At 40.9% G+C, this 17,431-nt stretch overlaps 1 protein-coding gene across 2 annotated transcripts in view; it reads right to left on the bottom strand.

The window, feature by feature from the left end:
• The window catches only part of PPP4R4 (protein phosphatase 4 regulatory subunit 4), a 1,510,494-nt gene that overhangs the window by 418,050 nt on the left and 1,075,013 nt on the right, over positions 1 to 17,431 (bottom strand). For both annotated transcript variants that reach the window (XM_069208239.1, XM_069208238.1), the window contains one exon: positions 11,971 to 12,076. In XM_069208239.1, the coding sequence (XP_069064340.1) occupies positions 11,971 to 12,076 (106 nt within the window). The remainder of the gene's footprint in view (positions 1 to 11,970; positions 12,077 to 17,431) is intronic.

The following is a 17,431-nucleotide window of genomic DNA, read 5'->3' as shown; positions in this document are numbered from 1 at the left end:
AATAGCATGCAGTGGAGTGGTATGGAGTGGCAGAGTGGAATAGTGTGGATAGCATGGAGATGACTAGCATATAGTGAAGTGGCGTAGAGTGGAGTGGCATACAGTGGAATAGCGTAGTGTTGTGGCATAGAGTGAAATGGCATAGAATGAAAATGCATAAAGTGGAGTGGCATAGAGTAGAGTGTCAAATAGTGGAGTGGCGTAGAGTGGAATGGTGTACAGTGGGGTGGCATAGACTGCAGTACTCCAGAGTGGTGCTGTGTTCAGTGGCATACAGTCCAGTGGCATGGAGTGCAATAGTGTAGAGTGGGTTGCCATAGAGTGGAGTGGTGTACAGTATAGTAGAGTAAAGTGGAGTACTGCAGAGCTGAATAGTGCTCTGTGTTGTGCCATACAGAGGAGTGATGTAGAGTGGAGCTGAATACAGTTCAATAGTGCACTGTGGAGTGCTGTACAGTGGACTGGTGTATGATTAAGTAGTATAGAGTGGAAAGGCATAGAGTGGAGGGATGTACAGTGTTATATACAGTGGAGTGGCATAAAGTGGAGTGGTATAGAGTGGGGCGGCATAGAGTGGAGTGGAGTAGAGTCCAGTGGCTTAGAATAGTATAGAGTGGAGTTGCATACAGAGGAGTGATGTAGAGTGGAGTGGCATAGAATGTAGTGACGTACAGTGAAGTGGCAATAGAGTGTAGAAGCTCATAGTGGTGTGGGGTACAGTGTAGTGGCATAGAGGCAAATTGTGAATATTGTGGTGGTGTACAGTGAGTGTCAGAATGCAATAGCGTAACATTGATTGGCATAGAATTGAGTGGTGTAGAATAGAGTGGCATAGAGTGCAATGGTACAGAGTGGAGTTTTGTACAGTCAGTTAGAATTTCAGCCCTACTACCAATCGCAAGCCCAGTCCTAAAACCAGGAACCAATCAGAATCTCTGCCCTACTACAAATCACAAGCCCAGCCCTAAAATCAGGAACCAATCAGAATCTCAGCCCTAGTACCAATCACAAGCCCAGCCCTAAAACTAGGAACCATCAGAATCTCAGCCCCACTACCAATCACATGCCCAACTGTAATACCTAAACCAATAGAAAGACCAGCCCCCAACAACCTATCACAACACCATATGCAACAACCAATAGGAACTTATATAAGGGGCAAGTTAACTGAAGTCCCGTCCCTGTGGGAAGGGAGGAGGCAGCTGCTGCTCTATTTAGAATCTCCCTGGATAACGACAGGCTGAATCCACACTTCCAAGCTAGCAGTCTGCTTTCCGGGTAAGGGAGAGATTGTGATACACAAATACTACTTGAATTAGAATGCCCCAAAAACACTGACAACTCAGAAATCTTCAGTTGCTTCAGAGCCGTTGATCAGTGGATGACTTGGAGCCATCTCAAACTAAATGCCTCCAAAACAGAAATACTCATATGTGGTGACTGGAAAAGTTATGACCCACTGTGCATCTGGCCTGACGATCTCGGACCACCTCCTCAATTTTCCAAGGAAGTTAAAAACCTTGGAATCACCATGGACTCCAAGTTAACTATGAATGCCAAAGTCGACAAATTAGCACGAACAAGCTACATCACCTTGAAGACTCTACAATGCATCTTCCCCCACCTCGGATTTCTACACAAGGTGCTAGCTACTATCTCGCTTGTATTATCCAAACTTGATTATGCCAATGGCCTCTACCACGGATCATCTCTATCTATTACAAAAAAACTACAACGTATTCAGAACTCTGCAGCCAGGCTACTATTACATGTAAAGCCACAAGCCCACATCTTCCCTGCCTTGAGAGCACTACACTGGTTACCCGTTGCCAGAAGATGCACCTTCAAGCTGCTTTGTATCACCCACAAAGCTATACATGGAACAGGGCCGCTTTTTTTCAGAAACAAAATAACCAAATAAATTCAACAAAGAAACCTCCGCTCAAGATTGGCAACCCGCCATAGACCACCACCAAACAAGAAAAAGACTATAGGTGGTGCATCCTTCTCCATTCAAGCAGCCAAACTATGGAATTCATTACCCCCAACTATAAGAGCCACAGATAAATATCTTGTCTTCAGAAAACTACTCAAGAGTTGGCTCTTTCCTTCATAACCACCATATTCAAACAGCTATGGACTGCATATGCCTATGTTGATTAATATTTTTTATCTGATTATGTGTATATTCTAGTTATATATAGTTCTTTAGAAAATATGTATTGCTACTATGTCATAACAATAAACTACACGCATACTCTTTAAACCTGTTTAACTAATGTATATTTACTCTAGGTTCTCATGGTTTAAATATGTATGTATATATATATATATATATATATATACATATATATATATATATATATTTTTTTTTTTTTGTACAAAGATATTTAAATGAGATGGTGAAATGATGCTCTATCCATGATCAAGGCTGATTGCCGAAATGCGTTGGATTTGATTTGTTTGCTGTAAATAAATGCTGGAATCATATACGGAGGTGTCCTGGTTCTCTTTGGAATAAGGAGAGAGCGTTGGGTATCATATTTCTGGGCGTCCCTGAGCCCGACCAGGACCGTTTTGGTGTAGCGGGCGCATTACGGGGATAAACTTTGACGAGCGTTATTATTTTGGACTGCGGAAGCCACTGCAGTGAAACATTGATGGTGAGGTGGGGGCTCCACTCTGTGGCAACATGGTTTTTTAGAACGGTGAGGATTGTGGGAACGCTGCCGCGTGGTCTGTAATTGTGAAACGTCAGGACCGCTTTAAGTATGGAGGAGATTTTTGACGCGTACGCTGACAAATGAAATACAGTGTAACAGCAGTCTCTGTGTGGTCTAGACTTCAAACGAAGGATTGTTTCAGAGACAGAGAAAATTCAAGACGCGTACGCTGTAAATTGGAGTACAGCATAACGGCAGCCTCTCCTCAATGAGGTTTTCGGGAAGGCGTGAGATTAACAACGGTTATGGTGTACTTGAAGTCACAGTTTCAAGGGTACAAGGTAATAACAACTTGTGACTTTTGCTTTTGTGAACATTGATATGCCGCATTGCCCTGTCGAAAAGCTAAGTTTCTGATCTAATTAAGAAGCCTAATATCAACAGGTAACCACTTAGTGGAGCAGAACAATTATTTGCCATATTTAAGATATATCAAAATGTATTTAAGTATTGCCCTCACCTCCCTTGATAATGATTGCTGCAGGAACAGAGTGGATGATACATGAGTAAAGTAATATTGGTTTTTCATCCACATCCGTATATTGTGCAGTATAGCAGGTGTGTATTCAAGTGATCACAGCAAACATGGCTTCTGAATGGGAAGCCCAACGTAAGGAGAAATACAGGAAGATGTGTTTTTCCCAAATGGAGGGAATACAGCCTACTCAATCTGGTCAAGGCAGTATTGGAGCTGAAGTGAAACTACAAACTCTATATGATAAGTTGGAAAGATTACATAAAAAAGAGCTTTCTAAATGGTGGGAGGTAGAGTCATTGCAAACATATATTGAAGTTGAGCAAGTCCCCAGAGGTTTGAGAATCTACACCATACCAACGTATGAAGATCCTGATCCGGAAATGTTGGAAGAATGGGCTGATAATTCTAAGCAAAGCTCATTAAATATGATGCAGATATTAATTAAATATGCAGTCAAGGACAGGAGTAAAATACTAGAGGAGATTGACAAGATTCGTCTGGAATTATTAACGATTATTACTCAAGAGACATTGGATGATTTTATGCGGAATTTGGAAAATAAATTAATTAAGTTGGAGGAAGACATCACGAACAAGAAACAAAGACAGTTCATAAGAGATTTTAAGGATTATCAAGCAGGTCGCATTTTAACTTTTCATCGCAAATACGATCACATGTATAAAGAGGAGACATCTGAATTGAGTTTAAAGAACTTGGAAACCACAGCTGCATCCACAGAGGAATTAGTGGAGAGCGATGTTTCAGACGGAAATTTGTCGGATGTATCGGATACAGCATTGTCCAAAGGTGTGGTAGTAGACAAGGGAACAGAGAGATCTAATTTTTTATAACAATTTCGACTTTTGAATCAGGGACGGACGGATCAGTACAAGGATTTTCAGTCTCAGAGCGGCAGAGGAGGTGGGCCCAGAGGAAAAAGAAGAGGAACAGACAGGCAAAGAACAGGAGATGGAGAAGGAAACACAAGACCGTTGGGAGTGGTTACTCGTGCTCAAACGTAAATAATTTGGATGTCATTAATTTATCAAGCAGGACATTGTCCAGTGATGAAAAGAGCCTCCTGGCCCTGGGCCTTTCCTTTTGCCCGACAGGCTGCTTTAATTATGTACAAACTAGAATAGATATTTTCAAATTCATTCAAAAGCTAAAATTGAAGAAATGGTATCAGACTAAAGTCAGTAATATGGGGAAAAAGCAAGTACGATGTAAATATAGTAATCTGTGTATTTAAGATATTGAGATTTTACACACACTTGCAGATTTGCATGATGGGATATATGTACACAAGGATGCAATTTTGAACTTGGACGGATTGGGCATTTCTTTAGATGATCCATGTCCTAGTAATCTGAAGCCAAAGTCTACATTCTTACCGGCGATTCAATGTGATGCTATTGATGTATTTGAACGTGAGGTTATCAAACATCTAAAGAGAATGAGATATAAGGGGAGAGATGGTAAAAAGAATTTATCAAAAGTGCAATGGAAAGCTCTTCAAGATTTAAAAAATGATCGGACTACTGTGATTCGACAGTCTGACAAGGGTGGTAGTGTAGTGGTTCAGGATGTCAGTAAATATGTGGCTGAAGGATTAAGACAGTTGAGTTCAAGCCAGTGCTATAAACAAATTCCCTATGAGGATATCAAATTGATGAATGATGAATATCATGGCATGTTGGTTGACTGGAGGGAGAAAGGTTTAATAGATTGGGATGAATTCTTGTTCCTTAAATGTGACTATCCCAAGATTCCAGTATTATATCTGTTACCCAAGGTCCATAAGGATAGGACGAATCCGCCAGGCTGGCCGATAGTTTCGGCTATGGGCTCTCTCTTAGAGAATACATCAAAGTACATAGATTACTTTTTACGTCCTTTTGTTGAGGCATTACCATCTTATTTGAAGGACACAACACATTTTTTGAAGATTATTGAGGGTATTCAGTGGGAGGATGACTATCTACTTTTAACACTAGATGTTACCAGCTTATACACCTGTATAGATCATGACCTAGGGGTGATTGCTACTAAACATTTTCTAAGGGCAAGATCAGTGTCATTGTTCTTTCATTCAGAAATGCTGTGTGATATGATGAAGTTCTGTATCAGGAACAATTTATTTATTTTTGACAACAAACTGTATAAGCAACTACAGGGTACAGCTATGGGTACATGTTTCACCCCCAGGTACGCGAATTTATTCATGGGCTGGTGGGAGGAACAGGTATCAGAAACTATGATAGAATTTGACAGGAATGTAATTTTATGGTGTCGCTTTATAGATTACATTTTTTTAATTTGGAGAGGTGATGAGAAGTCAGCAGTGCAGTTTGTGCAGAAATTGAATGAAAATGAGTATAATTTGAGATTTACCAAACATTTGCATCCCAGGCATGTGGAGTTCTTAGATGTGGAAATTACAGCAACCACGGATGGTTCAATTCCAAAGTAACATAGGAAAGAAACAGCGGGTAATAGTTTCTTGGATGCTCGCAGTGCACATCCTAGGAGTCTGATTCAGAGTATCCCATATGGGAAGTTATTAAGAGCTCGCAGGAACTGTGGTAATGAGTCGGACTTTCATCAAGAATGTGACAAGATGTGTGAAAGATTCAAAGAGAGCGGTTATGGGGCTAAGACCAGTGACTGTGCCAGACGGAAAGTGGAGAAATTAAGTAGGGATGATTTAATCTACCATACTGATAAGAACAAGAACAAAAGTGAGGCCAAAGTTAGATGTGTAACAACATTCAGCAACCTAGCTTATGAGGTACGGAAGATATTCAATAAGAGTTGGCATATTTTACAAACTGACCCACTACTAGATGAGTGTATCGAAGAGAGACCTCAAATAACGTTTAGGAGAAGTAGGTCGCTGAGGGATGACTTACGTAGAAGTGAAATATCAAGTGAGAATAATACTAGGGAAAACCAAGGAAATGGATTTTCGTGCTGCATGAAGTGCAAAGCATGTAAGATAAGCAATAATTGTAAAATGTTGAGGATACCAGGGAGAGATGAGACTTTTAATATCAAAGGGAGTCACAACTGCGGGACAATATACTGTGTGTATTGTCTTATATGTCCATGGAACAAACTATACATAGAAAGCACGATCCATACTGCCAAGAAGTGAGTGTTGGAACACAGACGGGCAATTAAAAATAATGATGAGTTATCCAGTGGCGAGACACTTCTCTAGCCACTATGAAGGAAATGAAAATCTCTTAAAGTTTGTGGTTATTGACCAGGTTAAACAAGGTAAACGGGGTGGCAACAGAGAACGCATGTTGAGAATTATGGAGTCACGCTATATTATAGATTTTGAGACATTGGACCCTATGGGGCTAAATTATAGTGAGGAACTAAGCACACGTTTGGCATGTTGTAGTTGTATTTATTTTTTGAATGTTTGTTTAGATATGGGTTAAGTTACATTTTTTTCTCTTTGTATTTTTCTTTCAGTTTTTGATTTATACAAGATGAGGACTACATTAGATCCAATTATGAGAGGAAGGCTAATACTATGTATGAAAAAATTAGGTACAGAACAGCAGCATGGTAAAGTAATTCTGCCCACTTGGGTAGTACTAATAATGTATAATATTGGGTGCATGTTTATAATAGATTTTTCTACGTAAAGAAATTAGAAGTTGGATGCAATAGGTGATGTATTATGTAGTAGATTGCTAGTAAATGAAGCTTTTGATAATAATTTCGAAGAAAAGGGTCAAACTGTAAGGATATATTGTAAAAGTGAAGCTGCTGTGTATGCAAACATAGGTACACAAAGATGGCCGCATTGGTGTGGATCAAGTTAGTCCTTTCTTTATGTTTTTGTACCAAGATATTTAAATGAGATGATGAAATGATGTTCTATCCGTGATCAAGGCTGATTGCCGAAACGCGTTGGATTTGATTTGTTTGCTGTGAATAAATGATGGAATCATATACGGAGGTGTCCTGGTTCTCTTTGGAATAAGGAGAGAGCGTTGGGTATCATATATATAATACAAAGAGACAAAGTGTGATATAAAATGACAGCAGGGATTCATAAGTATCTAGTATAACAACTTATCTAGGAGTTATACAATGACCTATGAACATGTTACGCATAGAACATACATGTATATATATATATATATATATATAAAAATGTATATGTATATATATATATATACATAAAAATGCATATGTATATGTGTGTATATATATATATATATATATATATATATACACATGTATGTTCTATGCGTAACATGTTCATAGGTCATTGTATAACTCCTAGATAAGTTGTTATACTAGATACTTATGAAACCCTGCTGTCATTTTATATCACACTTTGTCTCTTTGTCTACCCATCACCATATATCATGTCTCTATCAATCTATCCTCCATTCCCACTCTGACTCATCCCAAATCCATTCTACTACTTTCATCTACTAAATAACCCTGTCTAAGCTCTTCCCTCTTCTTCCACATCTAACTCACCCAAAACTCACTTTACTACCATGCTCTCCCAAACAACTGCACTAAATTCTCCCTCATTTATCTCGCCCTGCTACTCTGATCTCCCTAACCCTTTCCACAGACTCTTCCCTTCTCCATCCCCCCTTTACTCATCCCAAGCCCAAATCCTATTACCATAAACTCCCAATTAACACTTCTGGATTCTTCCCTCCTCCACTCCTCCATTACTCCAGTCAATCCAACTAACAAACTCACATATCCGCGGCTCAAATTAACTAATAATAATACTAAAACTGTACTCCTATTTCCCTATACCAATCCACCACTAATTCCTTTTGGGTTCCGGAGTAGCGTGCTACTTACCGAAAAGCGATTTGACGCCTCGCCAGGGGTACAATACAATATCTCTCTCTCTTTCTATCTCTCTATCTCTATCTCTCTCTCTCTCTCTCTATATATATATATATAACCTGTTGTTTGCCAGTAGGTAATTATAGTAACAACCATGTTTCCATTGAAAAAGCATCTTTGAGTTGCCTATATCTTTGGCACCATTTGACAAATCTTCAAGAAATGTTCAGAAAAACATGTTCCAGGGAATTTTGTTGTACATGGGAAGATTTGGGGCTGAACTGTCAAGTGGGTGCTGAGAAAAAGGGATGGGTGAAAAAAACTGTGTTTCCTTTAATAATTCCAATAGGGATTTTAGATGCGACTACAGCCTGAACCGCTGGACAGAATTGCACCAAATTTGGCAGAAAAGTAGCTCCAGGTGCAGAAAGAGTGCTTTTTGTTATTCAGTGAAAATCTGTTCAGTAGTTTTTGAGACATTAAAAGAAAAAGACAAATAGATATCTAGAGGCCGAAAGGATTTGTGAATCATAGCAAGTTTGTGCAGGTAAATGCAAAGCTCTGATTGGCTACCTGGGACTCAGCTTTAACCGAGTCCCAGAACAAAAGATTAAAAAAAAGGAAAAGGGACCAGGGTAGGGACACCCAGAACTCTTTGGTCTGGTGCTGGGATACCTCCCCCCCCACCCCCCCCCCCCGCCCACAACAGTAAAAAAAAAAAAAAAAATTAAATAAAATTCGCAGAAGTCATGGAGGACATTAAAAAAAACGCAGGCTCCCACACCTGTTTTGATGAAGCCCCCAGGTAAGCCAGTTCCAAAGTCATATGACCCAGGGTGCCCACCTAACTATACCGTCCCTATAACCTTTGGTTTTTTAAAGTGAATTTCTATGTTTTTTTAATTCTATTTCTTAACTATACCGTCCTGTAACCTTTGTTTTTTTCTGTAAATTTTTTTTTTTTTTTTTTTTTACACAGTAATTTTAATTACCATACATTAATCCAACCACCACTGTGCACAGCCTTTGGCTTTGCATGATGTGGGTTGGCCAGGCCCTGCATCCAACCCCCTTTAACCACCTGACTCCGCTATGTGCACGACCAAAGGGTCTGTCTCTCTGGGTATGAAAACAGATGTGAGAGGGTGTCTCTGGGTGTGAGAGTGTCTGTCTGGGTGTGAGAGTGGGTGCTTGAGGGTATGTCTGGTTCTATGAGTGGATGTGTGGCAGTCTGAGTGGGTCTGTGAGTGGGTGTTTCAGTGTCTAAGTGGGTCTGTTACTGGGAGGGTGAGTGCTTGATGGGGTCTGTGAGTGGGTGTGTGAGTCTCTGAGTGTGTTTGTTAGTGGGTGAATGAGTGTCTGAGTGAGAGTCTAAGTGCATCTGTCACTGGGTGTGTGAGTGTCTGTGCGGTTGTGTCAGTAGCTGTTTGAGGGCCTCGGCCACAAAGGAACCTCAACTAGGGAGATGAGGGTCCCTGGGGCTGTGGGAGAAGCTGTACGAGCCTCCACCATTACAAATTACTGTTTTTCCCCCGGGAAGTGGTGGTTCCAGGGGCTATGAAACTTCCTAGGAGAGGACCCCATGCACCCCCTCCTTTTTTTACCCCCCAATTTCACTGGGGCCTGACTCAGCCGGGGGCAAAGAAAAAGAAAAGGGCAGGAGACTGTGCTTTGTTTTTTTTTTAAACTCCCTGGGGCGATCAGAAAGAATACAGATTTTTCTGAGATTTTTTTTTTAAAGAATGAAATCTAGCCCTGGCGGGCCCATGGGAGACCCCTAGACAAAGACTAGGGGCTCAGGGTGACCCTACTCTGGCCCCTTTTCTTTTTTCATCTTTTTTTGTGGGACTCGGCTGAAGCCAAGCCCGAAGATGGCTGCCAACACTTCCTTGTTGAAGTGTTGGCAGCAATCAGATATCAGCATGGGGACAGTTAAATCCGCGAAGGGTCTGTGTCCCTAGATATCTATATTTTTAAAACTCTGACATCTCAAAAACTACTGAACGGATTTACACAAAATCACAAAAGGCACGCTTTCTGGACCAAGAACTAGCTTTCTGCCAAATGTGGTGTAATTCTGTCCAGCGGTTTGGGCAGTAGTTGTGTTCAAGATCCCGAAGGAAAAATGTGTTTTGGAACCCCCCCCTTTTTCTCGGCCCCCACCTGACGGATCACCCAGAAACTTTCAAGACAGCAGCTGAACCAACTGAAGAATACATTTTAAAAATTTTAGGAAGATTTGTAAAGCAGCGCCAAAGTTATTGGCAAAACAAAATAAAAGTTATTCCTATGGAAACAAGGTCCTAGCTATAATTACATACTGGCGAGAGCCAGTAGTTCATTCATTCATATATATATATATATATATATATATATATATATATATATATATATATATATATGTTACACTACATATAATTCAAATGTAGGCACTCCATATATTGGGAACAGGGGTGGCCACATGGTGTGTGCATTTTGTCAGTAGTGGGCCAATGAAGAAGACCGAGATGGTTGAAACGCATAGCCCTATTTTTGTTATTGCCCTACTTTTGGTGTTGTTGCCTTGATGAATTTTTTAACTGAAATGGATTTTGGGATTTAATTAAAGAATATCAGTTGCATGGAGTGCCTATTTTTTAATTATATGTGGTGTAACATTTTAAATAGGTCCTGCGCCCATTTTTGCCCAATTCCACTTTTTTCAATGGCCGTGATGTGCACCAGATGAGGATTCAAACACTCCCAATGGATAATTGATTATAGATGGTAACCACTAACCACTCCTTCTCTCTGGCCAGCACAGCATCATCAAGATATCTACAGAACAGCTCTCAACTAGTCCTAATGGTGGCATCCATGCGCACATTCACACTTTAGTAGTTTTTACAACCAGAGTGGTCACAAGGAGAATCCAGTTTGAGCTATGCTGGCTTTTGATCCCATTAATTACTCCAAGGGGTGAGCCTCCTTCATTATATACATACTCAAAGACTGGGCTGTAATACATTTACCCCTGCTTTGACACTTTTAGGGTTATAGTAACTTTAGATAGTGGTATTTTGTGAATTGCAACAATCTTACGGCCCTACTTCCTTGTGAGGGAGTTTTGGATTAGCATGTCTCTTCCAAACCCCTTCTTACACTTCCATAAACTGCACCCATTTCTGGGTGTTTTTTCCCCCACTTTCACACCACTCTCCTAGTCCCTTGTAGATTTACTACACAGTAGTAAACATAGGTGTGTGGTGAGCTCACCCACCGTGGCAGAGATCCCCGTCCAGATAGGAGAGGTTGTGGAATAGTTCTCTGGACAGAAGTTTGTGAACTGTATTGTGTAGTAAATAGGTGGCTGTAGTTGACGTAATACAAAAGGAACTTTGTGAATTGGGCCCTATGTCTTTATTTGACAATTTGAAGCTAAATTGAGGCTTACATGAAAATATGCACGGTGTTAACACTGAGGGCCTGATTCACAAAGGGCTTCTGCACTCCTGGGGGAGGACCCGCCGTCATGGGGGAAACTCTCAACTGGTGGCAGAATCACTGCAATGAGTATTCTCATTGGGAAATTCCTCCCCAAGTGCGGAGACTCCCCCTCGACTGCAGGGCCTCTGCCACGAGTGCTAGGCCCTTTGTGAATCAGGCCCATAGTTCCTGCCTGCGCCTTAAATTGAGAATGAAATTCTGAGTAATGTGCAGCAAGGGAGTGTGTGGTATATAGATTAATATACAATATGCATCATGTCTTCTGTACACTAATCTAGTGGGGAAGGTTGTTTGCTTTTATCTTTATTTGCGGTAGGTCTTAGACTGGACCACAAAGCAAAATCCAACAGCAACGAATAAATCTGTATCTTCAAATAGACTTTTTCATTTAAAAAAACTAATACATTGCTTAAACATAGAGTGACATAAAGTATTACTTACGTTCAATAATTTTCTGAATTATTTCATGCCTCTGCTCTTGTTTACGATTAAAGCGCAAAAATATACAAAGCGTTCGAGCAGCTGCTTTTTGAACTGGTAGAACATTCTTCGGGGAAACAAAAATGAAATTATATGCGTCATTATATATTTCGTTCATTAATAACGAGCTTATTAGTTATTCATCAAATGTGTTCTGTATTAGCAGTCGAAAAATGGAGAACTGTGCATCTTATTACAAGAATCACTTGAAATTTTGCTCACAAAGTACTTCCCCACACGTCCTGCAGATAGTATGTAAGAATGGTTACAGTAATAATCAAAATCATAGTAACTAGAACACATATAAGCCAATTGTGACTATGAATTGTCGTGGGTAGACCAAACACCGAGAGAAGGCGGAGCTCTCTCTAATCACAGGTCGTTGACAAATCTAAAAAAAGAAATGAATTCACACAATTTAAAGATGACTCGTTTGAACAAAAGTTTGGCTTGAGACCTATCCACTACTAAAAGTCCATAAAATTACTTTTAATTTTACAAAGGTGTGTTATTACTAAAACGACACAGATATTATGTGTACATTTCCTTTGCATACTGTTCAATAGCATGAAATTTGAAACAATACTCCAATGAATCAATAGAAAATCTTACTTATAGCATATAAAATGTACCCTGCCACAATTCATAAAGCACCCTTGAACAGTAATAGCTTACTCTTCCCTGCTGCTACAAGTGGAAGTTCATTCAGCGTTCTATTCGCTTTTTGCTGGTACCTTATCTTATTGCAAATGTACAAGTTATTTACTTTATGTAACATTCTGTCAGAAATATGGTTCAGCCTCACAGACTCCTTAGATGAGGCCCTTTCCAGGTGCAACATAAATACCAGAAATGTTTTTGTGCATTAGCAGGTCACCGGCATTCAGGGGTGATAGATGACATTGTATTGGGAGCTGCATGGACTCCAGATGTGATGTTAGCATTGTATATAACGTTCTTTTTCCCATTGAGGCTGAGATGCAGAGGACAAATCAAAATATTAAGTACTATTCCGAAAATTAATTGAACCCTCAAGAAGGGAAGTTGGAAGGGGGGGACAAAAAAAACTGCAAGAGGTGATCCATGTATCAGAATGAAATTACAAAAGGTAAATTTCTTATTCTTGAAATAGGTTGGTGCTCCCACAGATTCCAAATTAGAAGTGATCCCTGATGATCCATCCAGGCCGCAGTTGAGCATAGGGTCAGTCAGTCAAAAATACTTTATTGCAGCTGATGGCCATGGAAGCACATTATAAAAACAGTAAATATATGCTTAAAATATACATATGAACCATGCTTAAAATATACATATGAACCATGGTTTAAATTGTATGGCAATACATCTCCATTTAAAAAAAAAAATACAATACTATACACGTACACATAAAACACGATTAGGATAAAAACTACTATACACGTACTCATAAAACACGATTAGGATAAAACTAATCAACAATACGCTCCTTTGGGCATAAAGTGCAACACTGCTAAAAAATCAGGGCATTAGAGTTGGTCAATAGCAACTGCTTTTTGTGAATAAATGGATAAATATCTCACAACTGAGATGAATAAATATCTCACAACTGAGAAAACAATTGGTTGCGAGGGATTGGTTTTAAAAGATTCTGAGTGCCTCTACATATTGCCTAGTACCCAGAAGCCTACCACTTCTTTCTTGGGTGAGCATAGGTTTTGCAAAAGAAAAAGACATGGGCCTCAGACTCCTCACCTGTCCCACAAACAGGGCAGGTCGAGTCCTGAAGATTATTTCCCCTCCTCCACTTACTAGTCAACACATGTAAGGGCAGTGCACTGTGCCTAAACTGTACAGTTTACATGCCAACAATGGGTGAATCTTATCTAAAAAAGATTTGTGACCATAATGGTCCTTAAACTCTAAGAATCTTTGGGTCAATCGGCTCAGGGAACCCTTCTCTAGAATCATAGACAGTCTGAGACGCCTATATGAAACTACAAGCTTTCTCTTAGACAGTGACTGGCAACCCACTGGGGGATCCTCCCGCAACCTGGACTTACCCAGCTTGTCCAGGGTATCCCTGATTTAACACAACCAGGGCAGATTCCTGGCCCCCGGAGGCCCATAATTTCTCCCAATCCTCTCCTCAAACATTCTAATTCTGGGGTGGCCCAAAGTCGCCTCCAAAAGTGTAGAGGTCTGAGACCCAGATCTTTAGTAATTGGTCTTATACTCAGGTCGAACCTCAAAGGAATTTGGGGTGTTCTTGTTAGGAGACTTAATAGCTGCCTAAGAAAACCATTCTCAAGCTTTTGTATCCCAGTCCCTGCTTTATGTCCCCAAAGTTCCGCCCCATACAGGACTGCCCACAATGCTTGCATTCTATATATTTCCACCACAGGGCTAACAGGTTTGAAAAAGGAGTCTTTATAGGCCCTTGCCAAGCCATCCTTAAATTGTGACATTCTAAGCTTTTGCCTATCAATGTGTAAGGACCAATCCATGCACTCCCCAAGTAATATCCCTAAGTATTAAAAAGCCTTCACCCTCTCCAAAAAAAAAAAAAAACATTGAACTTCGGGCCTGGACGTGCAGTTGGAGAATGATTAAGGACCATGCACTTGGTTTTGCTCACATTGATCTCCAGGCCCCTACATCTGCAAAAATCATTAAAACAGTCAAGAGGCCTTTGAAGGCCCATCGGTTTCCTGGAGGGTGTCATCCGCAAAAATTAGTGCAGGAATCTTGTCTGAAGCAAGCCTTGGTGCATCAATGGTAACATTGTTAAGTGAATCTATAAGACTGTTGACCTACAATAAAAATAATGTGGGGGCCAAAACACAGCCCTGCCTCACCCCCTTTCTCACAGGGATTGAATCTCTCTGATTCCCTAACTTACCAAATTGAACTTGAGTAAAGTTCTCCTCATGGAATCTCTGTATAATGTTAATAAAATATCCAGCAACCCCCATGTCTGCTAGAACCTGCTACAGGTTTTCTCTGGTGACCAAATCGAAGGCTGCCCGTAAGTCAAAGAATATTAAATAGAGGCTAGAGCCCTCCAGGTCTACTGTCGTCCAATATAGAAGCTGAAGGCAAAATACTTGATCTATAGTAGAAGTAGAATGCCTAAAGTCCAACTGTAGGGGACTAAGGACATTACTAAGGTCCACCCATCCCTGTAATCTCTCTAAGATCACACGTGCGAACAATTGTTTCATTGTGTCGATCAAACTGATCAGACTGTAATTTGCTGGGAGAAGAGGGGAGCCTTTCTTATAGATAGGGATTATTTCAGCACCTGTTCAGGACACTGGCGGGAGCATACCCTCCAAATTAGAGTTAAAAAAAATGTGAGATAGGGGATCCACATGTTTTGCCACCGAATGTATGAATCTCCAGGGATTCTATCAAGTCCTGGGGCCTCTCTAGGAGCTATCAGTTTGATGATGCTGGCCACGTCGTCCATAGTGATCATGGAATATGCTTCAATGCCATAGGGGCTGGACGACGCACAGGAGCTAGGACCCCTCAGAGCCTCATCCCAGATATGTAAATCATGCAGGGAACTGAAATGGTTAGACCACTGTTCAGCCGAGATGTTGTTCTCTATTACCCCTGAGGACCCCAAAGACCTTGCGGCAACCACTTACCAGAATAGCTTAAAATCCTTACATCTGAGTGCCCCATTCAAGGCCTCCCATTTATGTGTTTCCCACTCTTTCTTGGCGGAAGTTAGGCACTGTTTGTAAATACTCATTGTGGATTGAATTTAATGGCCTTTAGTAATTCAGTTTTGGCCACCCGCATTGTTTTGTGTACCACCCGGCAGAGATTTTCCTAGGACTTCCCTGAGGAACCTCCTTTTGGAATTGTTTTTTTTAATTCCTCCACTAGTTCTTGGTGCGTGACCAAGATCCCGCACCAACATTTCGCTTTCTCAGCCAAATCTAGCCACTTCCCCATTTTCTCCCAGAGCTGGGCCTATAAATCTATTCAACTGCTGGGCATATTCAGGGGACCGGGTGAGCTCCTCCCATTTGACTCTGCACCTGTTAGGCTCCAGGACTATCCTCTAATCCACTCCAGAAGAGCCCCCTTCATTAGCCCCTATCTGCAAAGTCCCCAATTCAAGGGACAAAGCATTGTGGTCACTATCATGCCTTACTATGAATTTCATATCAATGACGTCAGGCCATAGCCTGACATCCACACAGATATAATCAATAGTAGAAGACCGTCCCAAACAATTGAATGTATGAGACCCACACTTATGTGAGTTAGATCACCCATTGCAAGCTCAAATAGAATGGTTCAATACAAGGGCCTTAATTTGGAGCACCAGTGGTGTTCAGTTCTTCCTCGGATTGATTGTCAATGTGGGGATTCCACATAACCTGTCTTCCTCATAAACAAAACCATTGGGAAAGAACTTAATGGTTAAAAATAACAGTTAAAATTCCTGCCAAGTACTATGTAGGACCCCCGTAGGGTAGAGAGGAAATCAGCAAGATAACTTATCACCAAAGACTAACAACCTGAACTAACAGGTATAGAGTACACATTGACCAAATACAGTTCACTGACATCAGGAAATAGGAGGGAAAGGCATAAAACATTATCACTGGTTGTCTCAACTTGCCTATCCAAGTAGCCCAGATGTGAAACCACCCAAGATGATAGACCCCTAGATGGTCTTTCCCTTTCCTCAGGACTGTCCTTAGCAGCTTTGGAGCAGGTGGCATATCCTTGATACTCTATTTCAGTTGTCAACCACGTATATCTTGAAACATACAAATGTCATAATGGGTTGCAAAGGTGGCCCAGTCAGTGTTTTCTAGTTTGCCCTTTAGACCAGCTACATTCCATGACAAAACCTTAACAGACTTGGATGCTTCCACCACTACCTATCACAGCTACGTTCAGTCAGTATTGAAGGAGCATCAAGATTGCCTCGTCTTGGGGGACGTGACCTTGACTAGAGAGCACTGGATGAGTAGCTGGTGGGAGATTAATTACAGGTAACTTTACTCTCCTATGGATTCTACTGGGGAGTGGGTGACTATTTGGGCTTGACTAGGAGCTACCTTTATCATGAACAGAATCCGCCTTGCTTGGTGGGCCAGCATCACCAGGATCAGCCTGAAGGGTGGGTGTATTCGGAGTCAATGCAATCTTATGTGTACCACAAAAAGGTGGCCCTACCAATCAGCTGATCTAGGTTCGGATGAATTATGGGTGATCACTGGTCAAAAATGAGCAACCCCCCCCCCCCCAGGATGGGACACTCCTACTATCCTGGTGAGTTATTGGTTTATCAAGTGTACTCTCTAACTGGGACTGATAACCACTAATTCATGCCAGCTTGTTCTCAATTGTTGTTCGGCAATCACAAATTGGAAGTAACTGTTCTACCAGAAAGTCCTTAACCCTAGAGAGAAAT

Source organism: Pleurodeles waltl, chromosome 9, assembly GCF_031143425.1.
Source record: "Pleurodeles waltl isolate 20211129_DDA chromosome 9, aPleWal1.hap1.20221129, whole genome shotgun sequence".
NCBI lineage: Eukaryota > Metazoa > Chordata > Amphibia > Caudata > Salamandridae > Pleurodeles > Pleurodeles waltl.
The sequence above is the reverse complement of the archived record's forward strand: the minus strand, read 5'-3'. Positions and strand labels throughout refer to the sequence as shown.